Here is a 22,112-nt window from a genome sequence, read left to right on the forward strand (position 1 = left end):
TTAGGAACATAATGTTCTGTTCCATGTTCTGTCATGTTTTATTCTATTGCTTTTACTCATTTATTTATTTTTTGCTGTGATATCATTTCAGTATTGGAATCAAGATACTTTAGGCAGGTATTTTATTTAAAGTCATAATTGTGGTACTGTCATAACACTAACAGCACTACAGTTTGTAGTCTACTCTCTAGTGCACCATTGATCAGAATAGTCGGAAAAGTCTTTTACAAAATGTTGGAGTGCGCAAATATGAAGATACAGTATTCTAATGCATATTGTATGAAGGTGATGTTAGGCACTCACTGCAATTGTTCTTTCACGATATCTCTTTGAGCTTGGCAGATTAGAAAGAAAAGAACATGGGACACAGGTTGTTCAATTGTTAATTCATATTTAAAAAGCATACAAGAAGCTGGTTTGCATGTCACATTGTTGCAAATTTACAGAAGAATGCCTATGTCACTTCTTGTGTCGACTTTTATTCAAATGTTTAATAACTTTAAGGTTGAGGAGGATGTCTGTCAGCAAGATTTCCTCGACTTTCAAACAAACATGTATTATTTGAACATGTAAGGCAATTTGTCCTTGATTGACATTGCCTTACATATTCCATTAAATACCTTTTTATTCAGAAAACCTTCAATTTTTTTTTTTTTTTTTTTTTTTTTTTTTCATTCCACTACAGTTTGCTCAACAATAGTATTTGCAGTCATTTTTCTTAATTTTTCTTCTTCTATTGCTTTATTCTTCGTGTCACAGCTTGACACCCTTTACCTTTATCATTCCTGACATTTACTGTGGGCGACAATCAGCGCAGAGTGATCATGGACAAAACCCCTCATTAAAGAAAGTGCTTCTTCCAGAGATGACAGAGGCAGTGACGGAGAGGGCTGACCTTATTAACACAGCCGGGCAGGTTAACACAGTCCCATGCCATCATTCAGATCATTCTTTACCACTTTGTTTTAGCAGCGACTGACTCGGCAGATAATTTTCACCTTGTGTCACGTCCTCTCTGCGCATATGAAGACTTATAGAACTGACATGTTCTGATATTACCCATCAGATGGGTTTGTTTTTTATACTGGCCTAATTATGTAAAGACTTTTTTGAACATGCACAGCCTGCAAGTCCCTTCACTGAGAAGGATCTTTGATACGTCTGGATGACGATTGTCTGCATTGCCCCAAAAATGAATCTCAAGATCAACCTTTAGGGAAATGGTAAAAGTGATCTTTCTTACTTATCACCATTACTGAGCCAAGGCAGCACTCGACCCAAATAGAAAAGCCACCGCAGTGGAGCAATTTCCAGGTATATAGTCTTCAGCCTTTCAAATCCAAAAGACATTGATTTATTAGATTCAATGATGAGCCTTGAAAGCCTGTCCTCAACTCTAAGGTAATTACAGCCATGTATGATACGTTGGAGTCCCAAAGATGTGCGGTATGAGTGTGTGTTCAGGAAAGAAGCAGCAGAGATGGCTCCCAATTCTGCACCACCAACCAACCGTGTAATCCTGCCAACTAAAATCTAATCCCCACAACCAAGCTTCTCTATAATTGCAACAGCTGGATGGTGGATTCATAGATTAAGTTGAGTAGCCCACATAAATAAGGCAATTGATAGGACAAAGAAGAAAGTCTGACACGTTTTAAAATTATATCTTAATATAAACATTTTATTCAGTGCATTTTTGTGTATACAACAAATAATAAACAACTGGAAGTTACCAGGCAGCCACAATGCCTGCCTGTAAATGTTGTTTTATCAGCTTTAGCCTGGTAGTTTGGAACACATGATCCAACATGGGTTAATACACATAGCCTACATCATGCAGCTTTAAACCAGAATGTCCCTGCTTTCTCCCATGCAACAGATAGTTTCATCTAATACAAACCACCTCTGGAGGAAACTAAGAAAAGAAAGCCTCCCAGAAGCATGTACCAGAAAGAAGTTATGTAGCTGAAGGGAAGAGTACCTAGCCCACAAAAAGGGTCCTTTTTGTACATAATTGTGTTTGTACATGCCCTGTGCAAGAAAGGGAAGATGTTAATTTGTGTATGTTATTTTTCTTTTTTTTTTCACTTTTACAAATATGACGTGTCCTATAAAATGTTAAGCCACCTAAAAGTCCACAGTATTGTTTTTTTAAATATAGAAAATATTGTCACCACAATAAGTTACTCAAACACATAACAAGCATCCTGGGAAAGGGCTTGCACCATATTCCTATGGTGAACTGTATCAGTCAACAGAAGTCGACAAAAAGGATGGCAGGGGAGTCGAAGTATGACACAAGCACAGAGGGAAGTAACGGATCACGAGGACAAAAGACGGAGACATTGTGACACAGTGGTAACAGAAGGGAATGGGAACACAGAATAGTCGTTTCAATCCTCGGTCATCGAGCATATCAGCAAAAAGCACAACATCAAGCACGCTGCCAACTCCAAAGTATTTAAAATCACTTCCTTTGTCCGTTGTTCCTTTTTTTCACAAAAACTTTGCTTTCTTTCAAATGTACAATGAAAAAAAAAATCCAACCTTTATACTGGCTTGATTTTCAGCGGCTTAAAGGGACACTCTTTCGTTCTGTCTTTGGTTTGCTGGAACCCAGTTCAATGATGTAACAGCAACAAAAATACAAATACTGAACAATGGTAAGGGAAGAGAACAAGAGGGGACAGAAACAAAACCAGCTATCAAATAAAAAGCTCTTGGCTAATTCAGAAAATTTGCAAAAACCAAGATGCAGCTGTGGCATTTCTGAAAAGAAAAAAAAAACTGCAAGAGTGCCACACTGTCCCATATATTTCAGGTCAGCTGAACATAGGCTTCATTTTCCCATGCTAGAGAGCTCAGTCTCTGAGCGTGTGCACTAGGACGCAGGAGAGCTACCGCCCGGCTGGCCACAGTCCCAGCAGCGCTAGGCTGTGCCACACCAGGGAGTTTATAGGCTTTGTATTCACAGAAGCATGGATGAGACAGAGATCAGGGCTTGAACTGTACCACTGCAGCCTTGTAGACCAGTAGTATTACTGGCAGCCCTGAATGCCAACATGTCTAACTTCTTGTCCCTGGCTGACAGATGCACGAGTGCTTGGTGTCTAAATGACCAAAATTAAGAAAAAATAAAACATGATAAAGATGAGCTAACTGATCATCACCAAAAGAGTGATCAAGGTATTAGATAAACAAAAACAAAAATTGTGTTTTTTTTTTGTTTTTTTTTATGTTTAGAATGGTTTATGTGCTGTTAAATTTCTTACTATTGATTTTTGTTTTTTTATGATGACTGACCAGGATGGTAGCTAACTGTTAGTTATTGATGGTGTCTGCGTATTTGTCTGTGGTTTGTTGTCGTAGCTAGTCCTGAACCGCTGATCGTTGAGATGAGTCTGCTTGTATTCGTGCTCTGCTGGAGGTAAGGTTTCGTGGTTCGGCCCCAAGGCCTGGGTTTCCGGCTGCCGGGCTACGTCGACTCATTCTGGCTCACGGCTTTGCCTCCGTTGAGCACAGCGGAGGCACTCCGACTCTTGGTGGGTGTGCCGCTGCCGGACCGGGAGAACTCTGTCAAGTCATGGAGGGATGGCTCTCTGTACATTGCCACTGTGGAAACACAAAATAAGTGAGAATCAGACAAACAGATTTTTTTGTACTCATTAGACAAGCAACAACAGAACTCGAGGAACGTGGTTTGTAATACACAAATAGCAATAAAGTGGGACTTTGCTCTGTTTTGGTGAGAATACTGTAGTTCCAGTGATGGCATAACGTGAGATCTTGTAGTTCCACACAAACTGCTGAATCAAGAGATTATGGCAGACTAGGTTAATGCTGAAGTAAAAGAAAATCCTATATTCATAGCGTGGCATTATAAATTCAGGAGTTGCTAGTGCTCTAGCTTTGCTGTGTATGCAGCATTGGCCCAATATGCGTCTCAGCAGTCGCTTTTCGGAAGAAATATCAGTAATCAGAGTCTTTGGTTTCAGGATGTTGTCAACACCCTTCTGCCTAGAATGCTATTTGATGTTCATTCCTCAGAGTGTGTGTGGCTGAAACAGGAAACCTTTAGACACTTCACTTAGCCCAGCATTTTTCTGTCACAGCAGCAATCCAGAGACCATCCTCAGACGCATCAATCAATGGCAAGGTGTCACTGGGAAACTGCTGATGATTGATTCCAGTCTTGTTAGTGACAGTATTGTATGATTATATTGGTGGGCGCCTGATCTAGGAATTATGGTTTCACCTCAACACCAGTGCTGCTAATTATACTGAGACAGGAATCCATCTAGTCATTTTTCACATTCCTCCATTTGAAAGACACTTTTTTTCTAATAAAGACAACTCTTTGTGTCTTGCATCAATCATTTCCAGAAGAATTGTAAGAGGACTTTCCTGTTTGGGTTTGAATGATGTGAGCTGAACTTTCTTCATCCAGAGGAAGACAGAATGAGAGGCTGTGGGCTGAGACTCACAGACTGGAACCAGCAGAGTAGTGAGTAATGGCCGGAGGAGATGCCATTGCCAATACAGATACAGCTTTTTAATTGGTGTCTTGTAACACCGCTGCCTCTTAATCTTTATGAGCTGCTGGAACAAATTCTCCTTTATTTCTTTCTCTGGTTCCTTTGCAAAGCTCTTTCCAAACCACTTGCTACATCTGGATGTTAAATGATGTACACGATTTAGTAATTATGGTGCATTACTGGATCATTTTAAGTTTAAAGAGGATAACTTACATATTTGGGTAATACAACAAACATATACATTTTTCTCATTTTGTATTTGTGGTTGTATTTCAAAAATACTAGATTAATCCTTGTAGATGAAATACAAAAACAAAGACAGCTGAGTGTAATAGTTTTGGGATCTGTGAGATTTATTGTCTCGCCCAGCCTATAGCTGTCCTCGATATTCTCTTTCTTTCTTTTTCAGTATTTTTCTCTAAGCATAAAGCAAGGCAATCACTCCCTGGTTATTGCTCATAAGTGTGTTTGAAACCCCCTAGAATGCTCAGTAAATGAAAGTGAAAAGCTATTATGGTGATCTGGGAGGGCAGACACAGATTGTTAATACGTTGCTGGCCGGAGGAGCTTCACCAAAGACGAAAGAAGGGGCAGCATCACATTTGCAAATAGATGAGTTTAGCTCCAAGCTGGAATATCCAGCATTACAATCATGCATGTATGCCTTAGTTCAGCCTTAACACATAGGTGTATGAAACTGTACTGTACGGCTGATCATAACAGAAGAGGTCCTACATTTTGAACTAAGAATATGAAGTCACAGTCATAGTGTTTATTTAAAAGAAACTGTAGGAAGAATGCACTGTTTCACCACCACCCACTATGACCTCAATAACAAAAATAAAGTTGAGTTATCGGGTTTCTGACATCAACAAAAACTGAAAATGTAAAGAAACAATGTTGCGACTAAATCCAATTATTTACTGAAATCAAAATAAAACTTGATTTTGATTTCGCCAAAATCACTTGGTCCTTGATAATTGTATGATACAATATTTTTTCTGGTACTTCATGAAACCAAAAGGTTTGACTGGGTTTACGACTAAATTATCTTTTAACACAGTTACTGTAGAAGACCATAATAACTTGACAGTGCCAGTAGGCATGTTGATGCACACACACACACGCACGCACGCACGCACGCACACACACACACACACACACACACACACACACACACAGTAAAGTGTGTGTGTACACCACACAATAAAGTAGCAAAACTATAAATCGAGCAATTTGTGATGGATCTAAACTGTGATACTCGGCTGTCTAAAGGAACTGCCCTCTTTTCATCATTGTTTGGGCTTTTTGCGCTGCAAGCCTTTTATTTATTTCTTACTCAAAAAAAAAAGTCCTCTTTCATGAAACCAGACTCTCTCTCTGTTGACAGGTAAATCTGTGTCTTGTTGAAGATGAAAGGAAACTGTGGCCTTTTTAACAGAGAGACCCTTTTCTGCCTCTCCCTTTCTATTCCTCTGTTCTCCACATTTGCCACACTATCATACATAGTCTATTTGGGTGGGTTTCTCTTTGACTATATAAAGAAAATAAAGTCCTCATTCAAGGCATTAGAACGAGTTGTTCCTGCTGCTTGTGGTCTGAGACAATGGCTCAGCTCTTCGCTGTGTCTGCAGGGGAGTGTGACCAGCAAAAGGAAGCTAGGCCAACACCAGCATCTCTAAGGGGAATGCTAAATGACAGAGGGTCATGTAGAAAGCAGCTCGTTAGTAAACGAATATCCACATGGACTGTAAGAGAATGGGGAGGTTTAATTAGAGACACACTTGTGGTTCCCAGCGCAGGTCTCTTATTATAAAAAAAACACCTATAAAAGAGACAACTTGCTCAATAGATTAAGTAGTTACAGCCACTTTATCTTTGATGCCGAGCATTTCAATTGCACTGCCAGAATATTCAGTCAGAGCTCGTCGGATGTTCGAATAGCTTCGGAAACCCTCTCCCCCTTCACACGGACCCACTAGCAAGAGTCTCTCTAACTCTTTTCTTCAATCTTGACACAACTATTTCTGTCAGTTTTCTATTATCCCGCCTCACCCATCTCCAAGATGTCTGGCTTTTCACTCCACTTTTGAGTGAAGCCATTTGGAGCAACTACATTTACTTCCGTGGTCGGAGCAGGCATTGTACGAACTGACTGATAGACTATAACTCAACCCTTAATTATGTACCAGTAAAGTGTGAAAGAGGATCAGGGCAGGCTTACCTTTTAGAGGTTTGGGAAGGAAGTGGGCTGCTGGCTTGTTCTTCTTGACATGGTTCCCCTTCATGATTTCTCCTTCCTTGTTCAGACCGAGGTACCAGCCCCTGCCCGACTGCTGCTGCCGGTATATCATGGAGGAGTATGTAACATAATAGTTCTCGAACACCGACTCCTTGAACTTGCACTCTGGTGTAAAGTGTTCCTGGGGGGAAAAGGAGATACAGAGCATAGTAGATGTTGGACAGTAATTCACAAGGTCTCCAGAGGGTTTGACATCGTGACATGAACAGAAGCAGCTGGAATGGAACAGTTCATTACTTGGGAGTGCAACTTAATAATGGTACATTACACTGCATCTTCAACTCACGAAAAGAGGGAAGAAGTTATCTCAAAGCTCAAGCCCCTGCTTTAAAATGTTGGTCTCTTGAGAATCTTTTGAAACTATTCATTGCATTTACTGTAGTAAATAATGGAGTACTTTATATCATAGATAACGGCGATATGACAGACACAGAGGATCATTAATAAAACATAGGGAGTATATTCTCATTTCGCTCCAAGCTAGTAATTATGTATGGCCAGTTCATTATCTTTCACAGTATTGTCTGCTCTGTGGGAGATTTTGTTGGACACAATAATTTAGTACTGCCATGTCACTAATTATACTACGTATTTAAGTACTTACTTTCCTTTAGACTACGTCACATCATGTAATACTTTTTAGAAAGGGGCTCTGTAGGCTGATATACAATCTGTGTGCATTTGGGCAGTGCATGCAAGGAGGTGTTTCTACCTATCTTTCTATGTTATCTGGGCACGACCATATCTCTTTCACTAATGAACTGTGGGGAGACTCCCCAGAGACATGAGACTTTGCTATTCACCCACCAGACTCCCCTTTCTGTGTGGTTTAGTATCCAGAGTTTATATAAGATTTGGCCATTAATGCTATAACAGTGGGGTTTATGTCCTCCAAGGGAAATATTTTGCGTGTGTGCGTGTGTGTGTGCTTTGGTCTGTGAGAGTGCGTGTTTGTCTAAATTGTAGAGCTTCTCGGGCAGAGAGTCTCCAAAACAGAGTGGGACAATATATGCTAGTCAGCAGTATATTGTTCTTGCCATGCTTTTAACTTTTCGTTTTAGTAAACTTTGTATGCAAAAGAAAATGCAAATACCATCATAACAGTATCGCACACTTGTAATAGCCAACAGGTCAAACTCACAAGGGGTATTAGGGGAGAGTGAACTCTCTTAGAAGCTTTTTCCGACCCAGGATTAGTCCTAACTCAGTGGGAAAAAACCATCACTTGGGTTGGTGTCAATGATGAGAGTGATGACGTATCCCCAGGGCCAAAGACCCACTGTGAGATCATGACAAACAACATGTCACTACTAAACAAGGAGTCATCCATTACAGCCTCTCTGTTTTTCTCTCTCTCAGCGCTAACAGGACTGAAGTTCATGTCTGATGAAGCTTTTTGGATACGATGCAGTTAAAACACACACAAGCTTTGTAACGTAAAAGCAGTGAACTAGGGCCGGGCCTTCAATCGAATTATATTTTTAATTACACCCCTTTACTTTGCAGTGGTGAGCTTTCATCCCAAACTTTTTTTTTTCATTTCAATAAATGCATGATGTTTTTAAAGTAAATGAGTAATCGTGTTAAATAATCGTGATCTCAATATTCCCCAAAATAATTAATAGATTTTTGCCATAATCAAGCAGCCCTACAGTGACATGTAATGGGTCGGCGTAATGTTCTCTTGTTGAACATGTTAAAATATCAATATGGTATACTACCATGTGCTCATTCGATGCACAAAACCCAGACCCACCTACAGTAACTGACAACCTCACTCATTCATCATCACTCTCAACGGTCTCGCCTCAGCTGACCACTCCAGACAAACATCTCTGACAGAAGAGGTGAAGTCCGGAAAGTTTGTGACGTATCGCCTCAATGAGATGCATCCTGTTGGATCGGCCTCAGTTAAACCGTAACTTCACAGGTGTACCAAATGCTTCATTTAAATACATGCTATGCCAACCAGGGATGGTTCAGAAAGAAATGAGTCTTCAGGCCACAAGGACAAAACAATCTGAGGGAATAGTCAAGTAAGATGACAACATGCAACTCTTTGTTTCAGATAAAGGTTTACATTCAGGGTTAGGTTAAGGATAATGAGTTTTTCTTTCTTCCTGAGCTTCCTAACATACACACACTTTAACACACACCATATTCCACCACTGTCCTGCTGGTGCCCAATACCAAACTGCAGTAATCACTAGTACAATGACTATAAGACAAAGTGTCCAAAGCCAACACAATTTCATCCAGATTAAATCGGACAATACATGAATTATCGGTGGGTCTTTTCACCATATTAATGGAGAGACTTATGGCATTTCCTGTCTTAAAATCTATAGTTGTCTTTGTGTAGGCATATGGGACCTATTACACGGGTTATGCAAATCCTTACACCAAACATTGCCAGATTTGTTGCCTCTGACCGATGCAGATTGTAGCAATATTGCAATTACAACAGCAATGTCTTGCTGCACACATTAAAGAGTGCTTTGGTTCTTATAGACAGATCACATGGGTAAACTACTGTATCGCAGTATTTGTCAAGTAGTCTGCTAGTTTAAATGTATACTACAGTTTATTTGTGCAAATGTACTGAACACAAATCGCTTGACTCTTCTTCTCCCTTAATATCTCAATGTCTTCTTGCTCTCTTGCTCCGATTAGCAGTCTTGGAGAGGCTGGGCAGCATCCATCTCAGTTATGCACGGGCAGCAAGTGAAAGCCAAACAAGGAGCTGCTCAGCTCTCGAGCCAGGAGTTCTGTTCTACCTCTAATAATGAGCTTATGTGGATTTGGCTGGTTGCACTCGCCCTGGAGAAGAATGAGAGTCTATTGATAAACAGACGCATACAGATACAGGCACATCCAGAGCCAAGATGGAGGAGAGTCTGCTGGCTGGTACTGCTGTATTGGAGTGGGTCTATGGACAGGCTCACTCAGACTGTTACCAGGAGGGGCCAAATGGCAGGGGATCCCCATTTCCATTCTAACAGGACTGTGACTGACAGAAACATTCAGATTCTTTTGAATGGGCTCCAGTGGCATCTCCTTCAGTCAATAGCATATCTATTGTTCACTGAAACTAATCTCCTGGTGAAAAAAAATCTCACATCACTTTAATCATGACTCCAGTGGCAGATGGAGCGAGGGGAAATCACTTTAGAAATAAAAAAGCAGGACATTATCTGCATCGAAATAATACCAGCCCAGTCGTGTCATCCTCCTCCCCCCACGTCTCTATGGCGGTTTGGCTAAATGGACTTTTAATGATCCCATTATACGACATGGGCTTTTTCCTTGAAATATGCAACTATGACAAGTCCTTGTCCAAATGATGCACAGCTGGCAACCTCACTTACACAATGTCCAGGCAAGCGTTTTTGTAAAATAATATTAGCCTACAGCTTTGTCTGAGTGTGCATAATGCTGTTAGGAGCTGTGCCCCTTTCATAAAGAACCAATTGGGCGAAAGGAAAATTAGATGAAAGCCTCTGGTGTGTTTGATACACCAACGATTTTGATGCATGCGTACCCCTGTTTAAATAAGTCTGTTAGCTGTTACTTACCTCTGCCTATTAGGTGTGAGAAGTGAGTTTAATATTTGTGTTGCTGGGAGCTCTGCGACACAATGCTCCACTTTTTATAGGAGTTGAATACAAAAAGATCCATTGCTTTACGTTCCTCTTTTCTATAGCGTCCGTGTAGATATGAGCAGTGTTTAGTTAAAGGCATGCACATCTCATTTCAGCGCAGTTCATTTCAAACCCTAACATACACAAATTAATTTATACTGTCTTTCTAAATTAAGTATTTAAGCATTATTAAGCATTTTTATCTCATGGGCAAAAGGCATAGAACGGTTTTACACCACGGCGTTTTTTCTGTGCTTTTTTGTTGTATGACATACCTGATTTTGTATTTGTGTTTAATGTTAATATATTGAAATGATTAAAAATGTAAGTTAACCAAAGCGAGAGGGAAGCCCGGCTTAAGGTATGCCAGCACTGCCTCTTTATGATCCAATCACTGCATATAGGAAGGGGATATTGAAAGGCTGATGCAAGTATGTGACATACTGAAGGATTTTTCCCAGCCCATTTTTAATATCCATTAATGTCAAACACACACACAAACAGGCGCACACTGTCCATCTGGGAAAACTCTCTTGCTCTATCAACTATCAACTCATAACAGTTTCACAATTCAGCAGTGGTAAGGGTAGCTGTGACGTGAAAGTCACATTATTAGTCATGTCACAAAAACAGAATAAATTATTATGCAAACTCTGCACTCTGGTTGGCTTTAGGAGAGTAATTACGCCCCAGTAGTGGGTTCCTGATCCAATCAGTAGGAGAAGAAATACTAGCATAATTGATCTGATCTCTTCTGTGAAGGTATTGGCTGGACTTTTCACAAGACGGGCCAAATCAATGCTGCACACTGCCCCATGTGTATTCAGCTGCCATATGAATACTAAGATGACCCCAATTATGTCAGTGGTATAAAGTGCTTTCCTTGCAGACACATCAATGCTCGTGAGACCCACAAAAGCTAATGCTACGGCTGGGCAGTGAAGACAAATCTTCCTAAATCCAGCTTTTCAATGTCCCAGTCTTTTCAGTAGACTGGAAGTGGATTAAAAGGCACCTTTTTCTTTCGCTCAGGATAAAATACACTCATAGTATTCATTTGTTTGGGAATACATTGGAGAGCTTTAAGCTGGTGGAAAAGACCCTTGCAAATACCAAACACAAATAGACACACCCACACAGGGTCCACGTTGAAGCCAGTAGCACACACACATACACACACAACACAAGCTAGTTAATGACACAGCTCAATGGAGTGGAACCTTACAGCAGTAGTTATTTACCAAAGGCATTGTGCCTGCTAAAAAGAATGGACAGGCATGGGTGTGAGCCAACTCCGTATTTAGCAATGGTGCGCTAAAATACAAATGCATAATGTATTTAAAGTTTATTTGTGGTCATCCTGCATACAAGTTTAATGAGTCCAATGTGGTTTTAACATTCTCTTCCACAATCTCTGCATCCTTTATTCAAGGTTTCTGTGACTGCCCTGAAGTGTTATTTGAAAGTGAAAATGTATACCTAAACCTCGAATGGGCGGAAAATACTTAAATTAACTTGAGCGAGAGTTTAGATATAATGCTGGATTCACATTCATCCAGCAGCCTTTTTTAAATGTTTACCTCCTCTTCCTCATCATTCTTTTGTTGCCTCTTGTGCATTATTCAGATGATGTTACTTTTCATAGTTTAGTGCATTTGTAAATGAGAAAAGTCTTAATGCAGCGACTCTTTCACAGGAAGTATGACCATTGCAGGAATTTAACTGGCCTGACGATTTGGGTCAAAACGCCTGTAAATCTCAAAGCCAATTTATGATAAAAATCTCCACCCCAAGATCCCTGAACTCTCCATTTTACACACAGTCTCACAGAGCAGTCTAGACGAGACTCAACTGGAGCATCAGTGACATTAATAACACCACTTCAAAGGCACGTTGTGAGATATGTGAACACCACTTAGCTCAGGTTCTAAAAATATAACCACACATCTATAACGTAACAAGAATGCCCAAAGGCTTTTGTTATTCAGATCCTGTAGAAAAAGTCACTGCTTTGCTTAAGATGTGTTAGAGGGTATTGGGAAAATCCTAATAGCTCCACTATTTATTTATTTTAAGTAGAGAGGCAAACAGTACAAGATTGTGAAATAAAATACATATGAATTGGTTCTTCCTCTACCACACATTGATGGATGAATATATATTTTCACTTGTGTATTCGGCCACACCCACACATAAAGCACTCTTTTTCTCACTCCTCGTTTCTCTCTCCTACCCTCTGTCTTTTTCCTGGTGTATGCTCTTACAGAACACACAGTTATGTTCAAACAGATGCACATACCATGATGCATATGTGAGGCAGCCCGGTTTATGCTCTAAAAGCCCCTCAAATTAAGCTATGCAAGAAAATACATAACATCAGATTATACCTAACTATACATATACATTTATAATTTATTATGCATTAGAATGTGTGTTAAAAATGTAAATTGACTATACATCATATACTATACATATGAATCCTATTCATGATAGCGCAAACATTCACTCACCATTCACACACGCTCACATTCATGCATGCACTTGCGCACACAAGTAGAATAATGGGAGGCATCCAGATCCCTGCAGCAGCTCTTCATCCCCCCACCCACGATACGTCATCTGTTGTCTCTCCACTGTTGATTGGGAATCTCCCCCCCGAGCTGACCTGCTATTGGCTGCTGCAATGTGTGGCTTCAAGGCTGCGCTTTACCACCGCAGCAATCCCACCAAGACAGGCACTATTAAGCAGCCAGCTACACATTCAATTCGATTCCCTCTCTAATTTAGCTGAAACGGAAAGCTCTGCAACCCATCCCCCAACCGCTTTCTTCCTATTTAAACACCTACAGGATGTACTATATTTCATATGAGAGCTAGTATTTAAAAGAGCAACAATAATGCACTGTATGCAGCCAGCGTTATTCATTTTTTTAGACTAGCTTTTATGCTCCTCACCATTTTACTATGATTTAACACATTTATACATCACAAAAAAGACTCTATATATATCTACATATACATATATGTATATATATATATATATATATATATATATATATATATATATATACGTATATATATATATATATATATATATATATATATATATATATATATATATATATATACGTATATATATATAATGATGATAAAATGATCAAATTAAAGATCAACACAGAAAACATGAAATAAGACACACAATATAAGAAAGTGGTAATAGTGGGTTCAAAAGCCACAGCCTCAAATGAATCGAGCCTTTTAGTTCTAAGCCTGGAGTAAGATATAACACAAACAAAATTGAATCACAACCTCAGAGACCATCTAGTGATGTAGTGCTGTAATATCTTACTAATGTAGGTGTGTGACAAATAGAAAAAAGATAGAAAGCTCTAAATGTGATCACATGGACCTTGAACTGCATTCTGAATTTGGTGAGGAGACGGTTTATCAAGATGGGTGTGAGATAAGAGGACCTGGTCAGAAACTTTGTGGCAGCACTCTGAACCACTAAATGGGTTAATGTTCTCCATAAGATCAAAAAGGATGCATACATTAAAATCGGATATCATCTGCTTAGCAGCGGTAAGATATAAACTACTTATTCTCGATTTGAATGAAAGCATATAAACGACAAACAAAATAGGATTCGGGAAAGAACCTTTGCTGCATAAAGAAAACGTTATGAAGAATATTATGCTCATCTATGGTAGTTGCAGCTGTTTGGCATCCACTTTCTGCCTAAAACAAGAGTAATGCAGGTTTATAAATGTGACTTTACTTCTACTGCGGCTTCTACTGCTTGTATAGAGCCTTTTCCAGCAAGATCCATACTGTACTGTTTACTGTTGAGGAGTCATGTTAAATACATTGCATCCATTTATGTGTGTGTGGGAAGGGGTTGAAAGACTATGGATTATTTAAATTATTCCTGTATATTCCTTTTAGGCATGCTTAGCTGGAGCAACCCCAATGGATTTGTTGACAAACAATTGCCTGCACTCATTAAAATGTATTTATGGCAGTCCATACAACATTTGCAAAAGGCTACAGTGATTCTATTGCCACTCCTTCAGTTGAGATTTTTTTCTCCAAACACAATTATTAAATATTTATTAGATATTTATTTTCAATTGATGAAAATATTCATATATATTTGGAAAGGACATTACATCTCTATGGCGAGGGATGCAAATTATTGCTGAGCCAACCCATGTTAACCAATCATTAACCGCCAACATTAGTGCCTTGCATGCAGCGGGTGCTGTGTTTGAAGTGCCTAACAAGGCGCTCAGCTGCAATGATTACTGATGCACAAACGAGTTCAATCCATTCATACGGTGTATGCACAAAACAGGCAACTGAGTCCCCAGTTCATCCATCCGCCAGGTTGTCAGCTGTGCTTCTGCCTGGCATACTCCATCAGGGCTTCTGCCAGTGTATTTGCAAGCCCTGTGTAACGTTAGCGGAGGGGTCGAGGGAGGGAGAGTGTGTGTGACAATGAGTACGAAGTCAGCAGTAAGGTAATAGCTGTGAACGTAGCAGAGCAGTGTGTGTTTACAGTTTATATGTCGATGAAAATAAACCCTTTGTCTTGCCAGCCACCTGCTGATTTCCGTGAAGGTTAGCCCTGAAGTTAGCGACAACTCTGGCTCAGACTCACTTAAGGTAGGCTGATCTTTTATGTTCGACCCGCACTATTTGCCTTTAAGCTTGTTTGCTAATTTTGAATATTACTTTTAACTGATCAGTCCAATTCTAATATTTACATCCCTACTATGAACAGCAGCTCGATTGGTTGTGCTTACTATTAAACTCTGAATGACGGGTAAAACAACACAATTGTTCTGGTTGCGCAACTGTGTTCAAATTGTCAAATAAAACCTGCCAGTGTTGTACTGTTGTAATTCCAAAACCGCTGGTTGACAAATTAAAAATATTTAATTCATTACAGGATATGCAATGGTTGTCTGACTCTATATGTGCCCTGCAATAGACTGACAACCTGTCCAGGGTGAACCCTGCCTTAGCCCAATGTCGGCTGGGATCGGCTCTGCGACCCCAAATAGGATAAGTGGTTTGCGTAATGGATAGATGGATGATCCCCTTCAGACATAATTATTAATTCAGAGCACACCAAGAACAACAACAACTCTCAAAGCTTTAGGGCTTCAGTGAAGAGGTGTGCAACTCATTCCACGCCAGATGGGACCAGAGGGTATTGACATAGCCACTCTGAGTTTAGTTTATTGAAATATTAATACTGTATTATTAACTGACATGAAGTGATTGGATACAGTTATTGTGTATGTAACACTGGGTGATTGCAGTCTTTTACTTACATGTGTTATTGAAGAAATCAATGCATTTATGTTGTTTAATTTGCAATTAACTAATGAGCTAACACAATGCAATAGCATTGTGTTAGTTCATGAAAAGCACGAAGGTTTACATCATTGGCTGTCAATGGTTCACTATTAGTGGCGTAAACCTCAGCGGATCGGCTACCAGTATTCAGGTGTTCTACTGTTGGACCCCAATACCTCAATCTCCTCAAAGCTACATGTGATTCTTATTTAGGGTGTTAGTCATTTCAGCAGGATTCTTGTTGCTTCTTGGATTCTTTGAGATCTCCCTCAAAGAGCAGAGTCTATTTCCCAAAATCTAATAATATAACCATCTGCATTTAAGTGCATTTACGTAACTGAACTAATGCTTGGTGAGAGCTCATTTGTGTGTTTGTGTGTATGAGAAGAGAAGAGGGAAATCGGGGTGGGAGAGAGAGTGAGAGAGAGAGAGTGAAAGAGAGAGAGAGAGAGAGAGAGGAGCCAGAAGGCCTGTTTTCCTTCTTCCTTCATCACATTACTGTCTAGCTATTTCATAGATAATTTGTCAGCAGCAGCTGCAAAATAAAAAGCTACACGATCATTAGGTTTTCTTTGCTTTTTCTAAGCTTGTTTTCATCAATCACCATTGTGCTGTCCTACTTAGACCTTTACCATAGAGAACAATCTTTACTAATTTGATGATGAGGATTGTTTGTTAACAGTTACGTGTATGTCTGCACGCCCTCCGGGTGCACACCCAACCAGCCTGTCAGTCTCCCAGTGACTCCTGCCACACATTGTGATGGTGGCATTTGGAAAGAAGACTAACAGGAACTGGAACTTTGTTCGTGTTGCAACTGAATTATTAATAACCTTGCACATTTAATCAAAGATAAAGAGCCAGCTGCGGTGATCAGATATGTCACTGCACCACCTGCTTACACTATCCTTGGGCACTATATTGACACTGAATTACATCTGAAAATGAGGATGCTTTTTCATCAGAGTAAGGCTGGCGTGTTTTATCCTTTCCCCAAAGTATTCATCTTCTCTTTTTCAGGTTTGTGGTTGTGTTTCTCCCAATCGCTCATGTCACCATATTAACTCAGATGTCTGCCGGAAACCGAACAATCTCTCTGCCTACAGATGGACTCGAAGGTCAGCCATCCTATACACACTCATTCACACAAACACGCACACATAAGGGAAGTGGGACACTTACTGATGTGTACAGGTAGCCATCACTGTTCATAGCCAGATAGAGTTTGGTTTGCACCCCCTGGATGGCCACCACTCGCAGCCCCACTGGAATAAGGTTGAACACGGCTGTAAAGAGACAGACAACAGAAACAATTAAACAAAACCTATACTTTGATCTCGATTAAAACACTTGTTACAATTTTTTCTGAAAATAAAGTAATGAATAATAGAACAAATTATATTATGCAGATTCCATAAATTATCATGGTTCTGGTAAACTTGAAATATATAGCACATTCAGTGAGCCAGACACAGAGTCAAACTTGACAGAGGCTAAATCAATACTGCCGTTGACATTTCCGTATTAAAATCACATCCAGAAAGTGGACAAATGTACCAAATCCAAATTTTAGAGCAAGCCCAAAGCGCATACTGTCAAAACCAAAACACAAATAGAGGTACGACATAAGCTCAGGGACTCAGTTGCTCTCCTCCCAAGGGTGTTTCAAAAAGCAAATGAACGGAATTAGTAACAAGAGACAAACACAGAGAAATTGTTGAAACGACAAAGCAGCTACGGCTGTGTGAAGTTAAGTATTGCAAACACAATTTGGAAAATTCTTTGAGATGAAAAGAAATGAAATATGAAAACAAAACTGTGGTCAAATGTTAATCTGTGATATGATGACAGCTGTTATCTGACAATGCTGCTCTCGCTATGGGCCAGTTGCAATGCAGCATTATGTAAAAAAAAGAGAGAGAAAACACTTTTCACACAGTTGGCTTCATGATATCACACACACACACACACACACACACACACACACACACACACACACACACACACACACATATATATATAGACCTGTCCGTGACCAGCGGGCTGAGCTCGAGTCGTGAGGCTGAGAGAACCAGCGGCAGCCCAGCTGGTGAATGAGGTGCACTTCTACTAATTAATGTCAGCCTGGACTGTATACAAGTGTATCTGTGTGTTTCATAAGAAGCTGGCAGGGAACCCACGGGCTGAGTAGAGGAAAGCACATGTGCATCAACCTGAAAGTCTGTAGTTGTGCTTGTATCCCAAAAAAGGAAACTTCCTGCCTTTTGTTCTGACTATTGCTGGATACACTGCCAAACAGGGATGCCATCATCCCTGCTGTTGGATTCTGTTTTTATACCTTTTTCATGCCAAAGCCAGTAAATACTGTCAACAGGAGAATGACACTATTTATCTCAAGTTTCCCATTTGATTGTTAAGAGTGTACATTGTCACATTAGAATAGGGATGTGAGAGGATGAAATTAAACTTAATTCTCACACCAGTTTAGCTATGAGTCAGAGTGGGCCCTTACTATAGGTCCTCTTGTCAACCACTTAGTAGATCCCTATCTGCAGACTCCTTCGAGCCAAGTGCACTATAGAGGCTTTTTGATGGGCTATTTCATCTGCCCGTATCGCTCTTACACTACCGACATCCCCCTCTCTGGGCTTTCATTGTAAACAGCCACGGGAATGTGTAATGTATTTACTTGGTCGAGTAAACAGGCATTGCCAGCATATTGCCGATTCAGTGAAACGGCGTTAAAGTCTCAGAACCACTCGCTTTGTGGTTCTCTGCCTTCCCTTTCTCTCTGCTTCTCCCTCTCTATCTTTCTATCTCTCTCTCTCTCTTTTTGTTTTTTCAAATGTCATATCCTCAACTTACCAATGACACGTTTGAAATTATTAAACAGTCAGAGTAGCTCAACAATAGCAACAAAAGGCAGATAAAAACCACGAGTCTGTCTGCCAGAATTTATAAAATGACGAACATATTGGATAGTGTTTCAGCTGATCAGAAGCAGCATTTCTAAAACAGAGGGCACAAGCAAACGTGTAATGCTTTAGTCTAGCCTGTAGTATCATACTGGATAACAAGAGTTTTCCTGTTGTTCTTGTTTTCATTTAATAATGATATAAAATAATCAGGACTGTCCATTTCTCCTAAAAAATTACTTCTCCTTTCTCGGTCCTCTGTGCATCTTAAATCCTCAATCATATTCTCAGGTACGGTTGAGTTACCTTGTTAACTGACTTCAGCTCACATCTAAATTGCTCCATTTTTCCAACACATGTGACAGTCTTATATTGGTACAGTGATCAAAAGATGGTTGGGGAAAGACGAGTCGCTCTCTGACAGATTGGTGTATCTATTTTCTCTTTGGGTGTTTCCTGCTTTGGCAGCTCGTACAGCAGATGCTGCCAACAAAAGGTATATCTCAAAGAGATAGGACCTACTACACAACCTCATAACAGCAGTATTTAATATGCACTCTACAGTAACCTTGTGCATGTATTAAGCTGACATACCAATGATACATCTGCTTATGTGTATTTACTGACTGTAAACCAAAGACAATTATAAGTCGAAGAAGAATAACATCCTCTCTAAACCCTAACATAAACTATAATTAGCGTATGTACATAATTACTGAACTAGTTCACACCAATATTTACGACACATATAATTGGAAGGCGTGGGGAAGCATTTGGCAGTTTGGTAGTTTTCCTTCATTTTGACAAATGCCCTTCAAACTTTCACTTCTTTTTAGAGCATTCTTCAATACTGCAGTGCGGAGGTTCATGGTTGCAGGTTTCAGATGGCAAACTTTCTCCACAACTATTGTTCAGATTGATCCATCTTGGCTTTGCTCTTTATGGAGGTAGAGGGGATGGTATGAAGTATAGCAACACTGAAACATCTTTCTACCTGAGCAGTTCTTGTCGTCATAATTGCACTGTTTCCACTCCTTCGTACTCCCACCATGATGCACACGTTCTCATCCGCAGTCTGCTTCATTTCAGAAGGATTACCAGTCGGTGTGCTGATGCAGATTTTCAAGAGGGGGAAACTCAATTACTTCCTGGCTCCTAGAAACACCTGAGCACCCTGAAGAGGATGACGGGGCCGCCACCCACTCACAGACCTTTCCCAGTGCAGAGAGCCACATAGAATAAGAAGGGTGAGGAGGCCTGAGGGACAGTTTCTCACGATTGCTTGCAGGCTGTCAATGTGCCTAGAAGTCATGACCAATCAAGTGACAATGAACTAATCACATTTTAATCATTTATCCAATCTGTAACTCATTCTGGGAGCAGCAAAAATATGACAGAACCACAGATAAAAATGAATTTGTTGCGACAACATTCAGTAGAATCTGTGTCATCTGCTTACTGTTCAACTGCAGGGGCTCTTTGGCTACATGGCTGAATTGAGTTACTTCAGGAAAAACGTTAGGTTAAGTTAGGTAAATGACTATATTTAGACCATCAACAGCATTTGTGTTGGTATAGTGCCGTTGCATAAAGGATGGCACTGTTTGTATTATTATTGACTTTTTATTATTATTATTGACCATTGTCTGTTCAGGAAGCTCAAAAGGGATATTATAGTTGTACATTAGTAATGAATAGAGTAAGAACACAGAAATCGGTTCACTGTTAAGTAAAATATTTGAAAAGATAGAGCAAATTCATGGGCATGAATGAGACATTGTTTCAAATCTCGCTGACAATACATTTTTTAAACTGGACATGTTAACACTCTTTCAAATCGAAACAATATTTTCTATTTCCAAAGAGCAGGAGGACATCTTGGACAAGACTGAAAATGGGCTGGATTTTGAACATTGAACAGTACCCTCTTTCTTTCAAAGAAAAGGGTTTTAGAGTTTCCTTACAGTAATGCCTTCTTCTTTTTTTACCCAGAGGCTTTGCTCAGTTGTGATGCAACACAGGAAACTGGGAGAGAAATCCCTGGGATTCATGAAACTTGAAAGTCATGAAACTTCTTTATTACCAGATCTAAACGGCCAAGGCTTCTCAATAAGCTACTATAGCAAAGATCAGATAATTTGTGTGTATATATATATATGTGTGTGTGCATTTGAGTAGGTCCTCTCCCACCATCACAAGACACCAGTAGCTCCAAGAGGACTGCGCTCTCCGTCACCATGGAGACAAGCGCACCCAGCGCCTAACAACGCTATTTTTGGAGCAGTGCAAAGAGCTTCACTCTTTCTCCTTTGCCGGTTCAGCAGCACTCTTTAATTGTCTTGCCAATGCGGGACAGTTGTTACGTAAGTCAACAGAAACGTGAGCTGTTGGACGTGTGTGTGTGTGTGTGTGTGTGTGTGTGTGTGTGTGTGTGTGTGTGTGTGTGTGTGTGTGTGTGTGTGTGTTTGTGTGTGTGTGTGTGTGTGTGTGTGTGTGTGTGAATGTGACTTCATTATTCATTCATTATCATTTCTACTTACACAGTGTTCTCAGTGTTAACTTTATTTAGGAAACAAATTGCACACAAATTACAAGGTCTTGTTGTTCTTCGGCAACATCCCACTAGCACAGAGCTGCTATTTATACGTACAGTAAGATACACACGCCATCTCCACCAGGGGAGTAATTGAATAAAGAGGAACTAATTCAGAGGCTCCAGAAGTGTTTACATCCGCTTAGTGTCAGGATTACACAGCTAGTATTACATCAAAGGTCTTTCAGTGTGTCATCTTTCTCTTGGTATCAGGTCACTAACTGCTGTACTTTTCTAATCCTCAAAAGCACGCAGTGTTCACTGAAATACCTAATTATACGGTGGTCTGCTTCTGTTGTGCTGCTACCAGACAAGTGGCTGTTCTGTTACTCTTCCATTGAGATCTCTAATTTGTCTATTGGAAAATAAAGAGCTGGTGGGTGTAATGGCAGTGGTAGGGAAGCATCAACAGATAGTATAAGACGTAACTGGCTCTCACAACAGAGGCAGTGTGTCGGAGAGTTAAAATACAATCATCATCATCATCAGTGTTAAGGTTGCCGTGACTTTGATTAGATCAAATTAACCGCTACTCGCTACTGCACTGCTTAAATACACTGGCAAAGAAAATGTTTTGTCTGTGTTATGAACCAATACTTTTTATCCGCAGGAGTGAAAATCAAAACAAGCACTGTACTTCAGATGTAGTATTGAGCATTTAAGGTGTATGCACTTGACTTTCGAGTTTCCATAATGTTGATACTCTGTTACATACAGTCCATAGCTAATGCATCCTGTATGTAGTACAACGTATTGACAGTA

At 40.0% G+C, this 22,112-nt stretch overlaps 1 protein-coding gene across 4 annotated transcripts in view; it reads right to left on the reverse strand.

The window, feature by feature from the left end:
• Positions 1-2,038: 2,038 nt before the first annotated feature.
• fgf13a (fibroblast growth factor 13a) overlaps positions 2,039-22,112 on the reverse strand; it is a gene marked incomplete at its 5' end in the record, with an annotated part of 82,467 nt that continues 62,393 nt past the window's right edge. For all 4 annotated transcript variants that reach the window (XM_079228433.1, XM_079228432.1, XM_079228434.1 and 1 more), the window contains 3 exons: positions 2,039-3,612; positions 6,760-6,958; positions 17,025-17,128. In XM_079228433.1, coding sequence (XP_079084559.1) covers positions 3,476-3,612; positions 6,760-6,958; positions 17,025-17,128 — 440 coding nt within the window. In that variant the 3' untranslated portion in view covers positions 2,039-3,475. The remainder of the gene's footprint in view (positions 3,613-6,759; positions 6,959-17,024; positions 17,129-22,112) is intronic.

The sequence above is a fragment of the Taurulus bubalis genome, assembly GCF_910589615.1.
Source record: "Taurulus bubalis genome assembly, chromosome: 13".
NCBI classification, from domain to species: Eukaryota; Metazoa; Chordata; class Actinopteri; order Perciformes; family Cottidae; genus Taurulus; species Taurulus bubalis.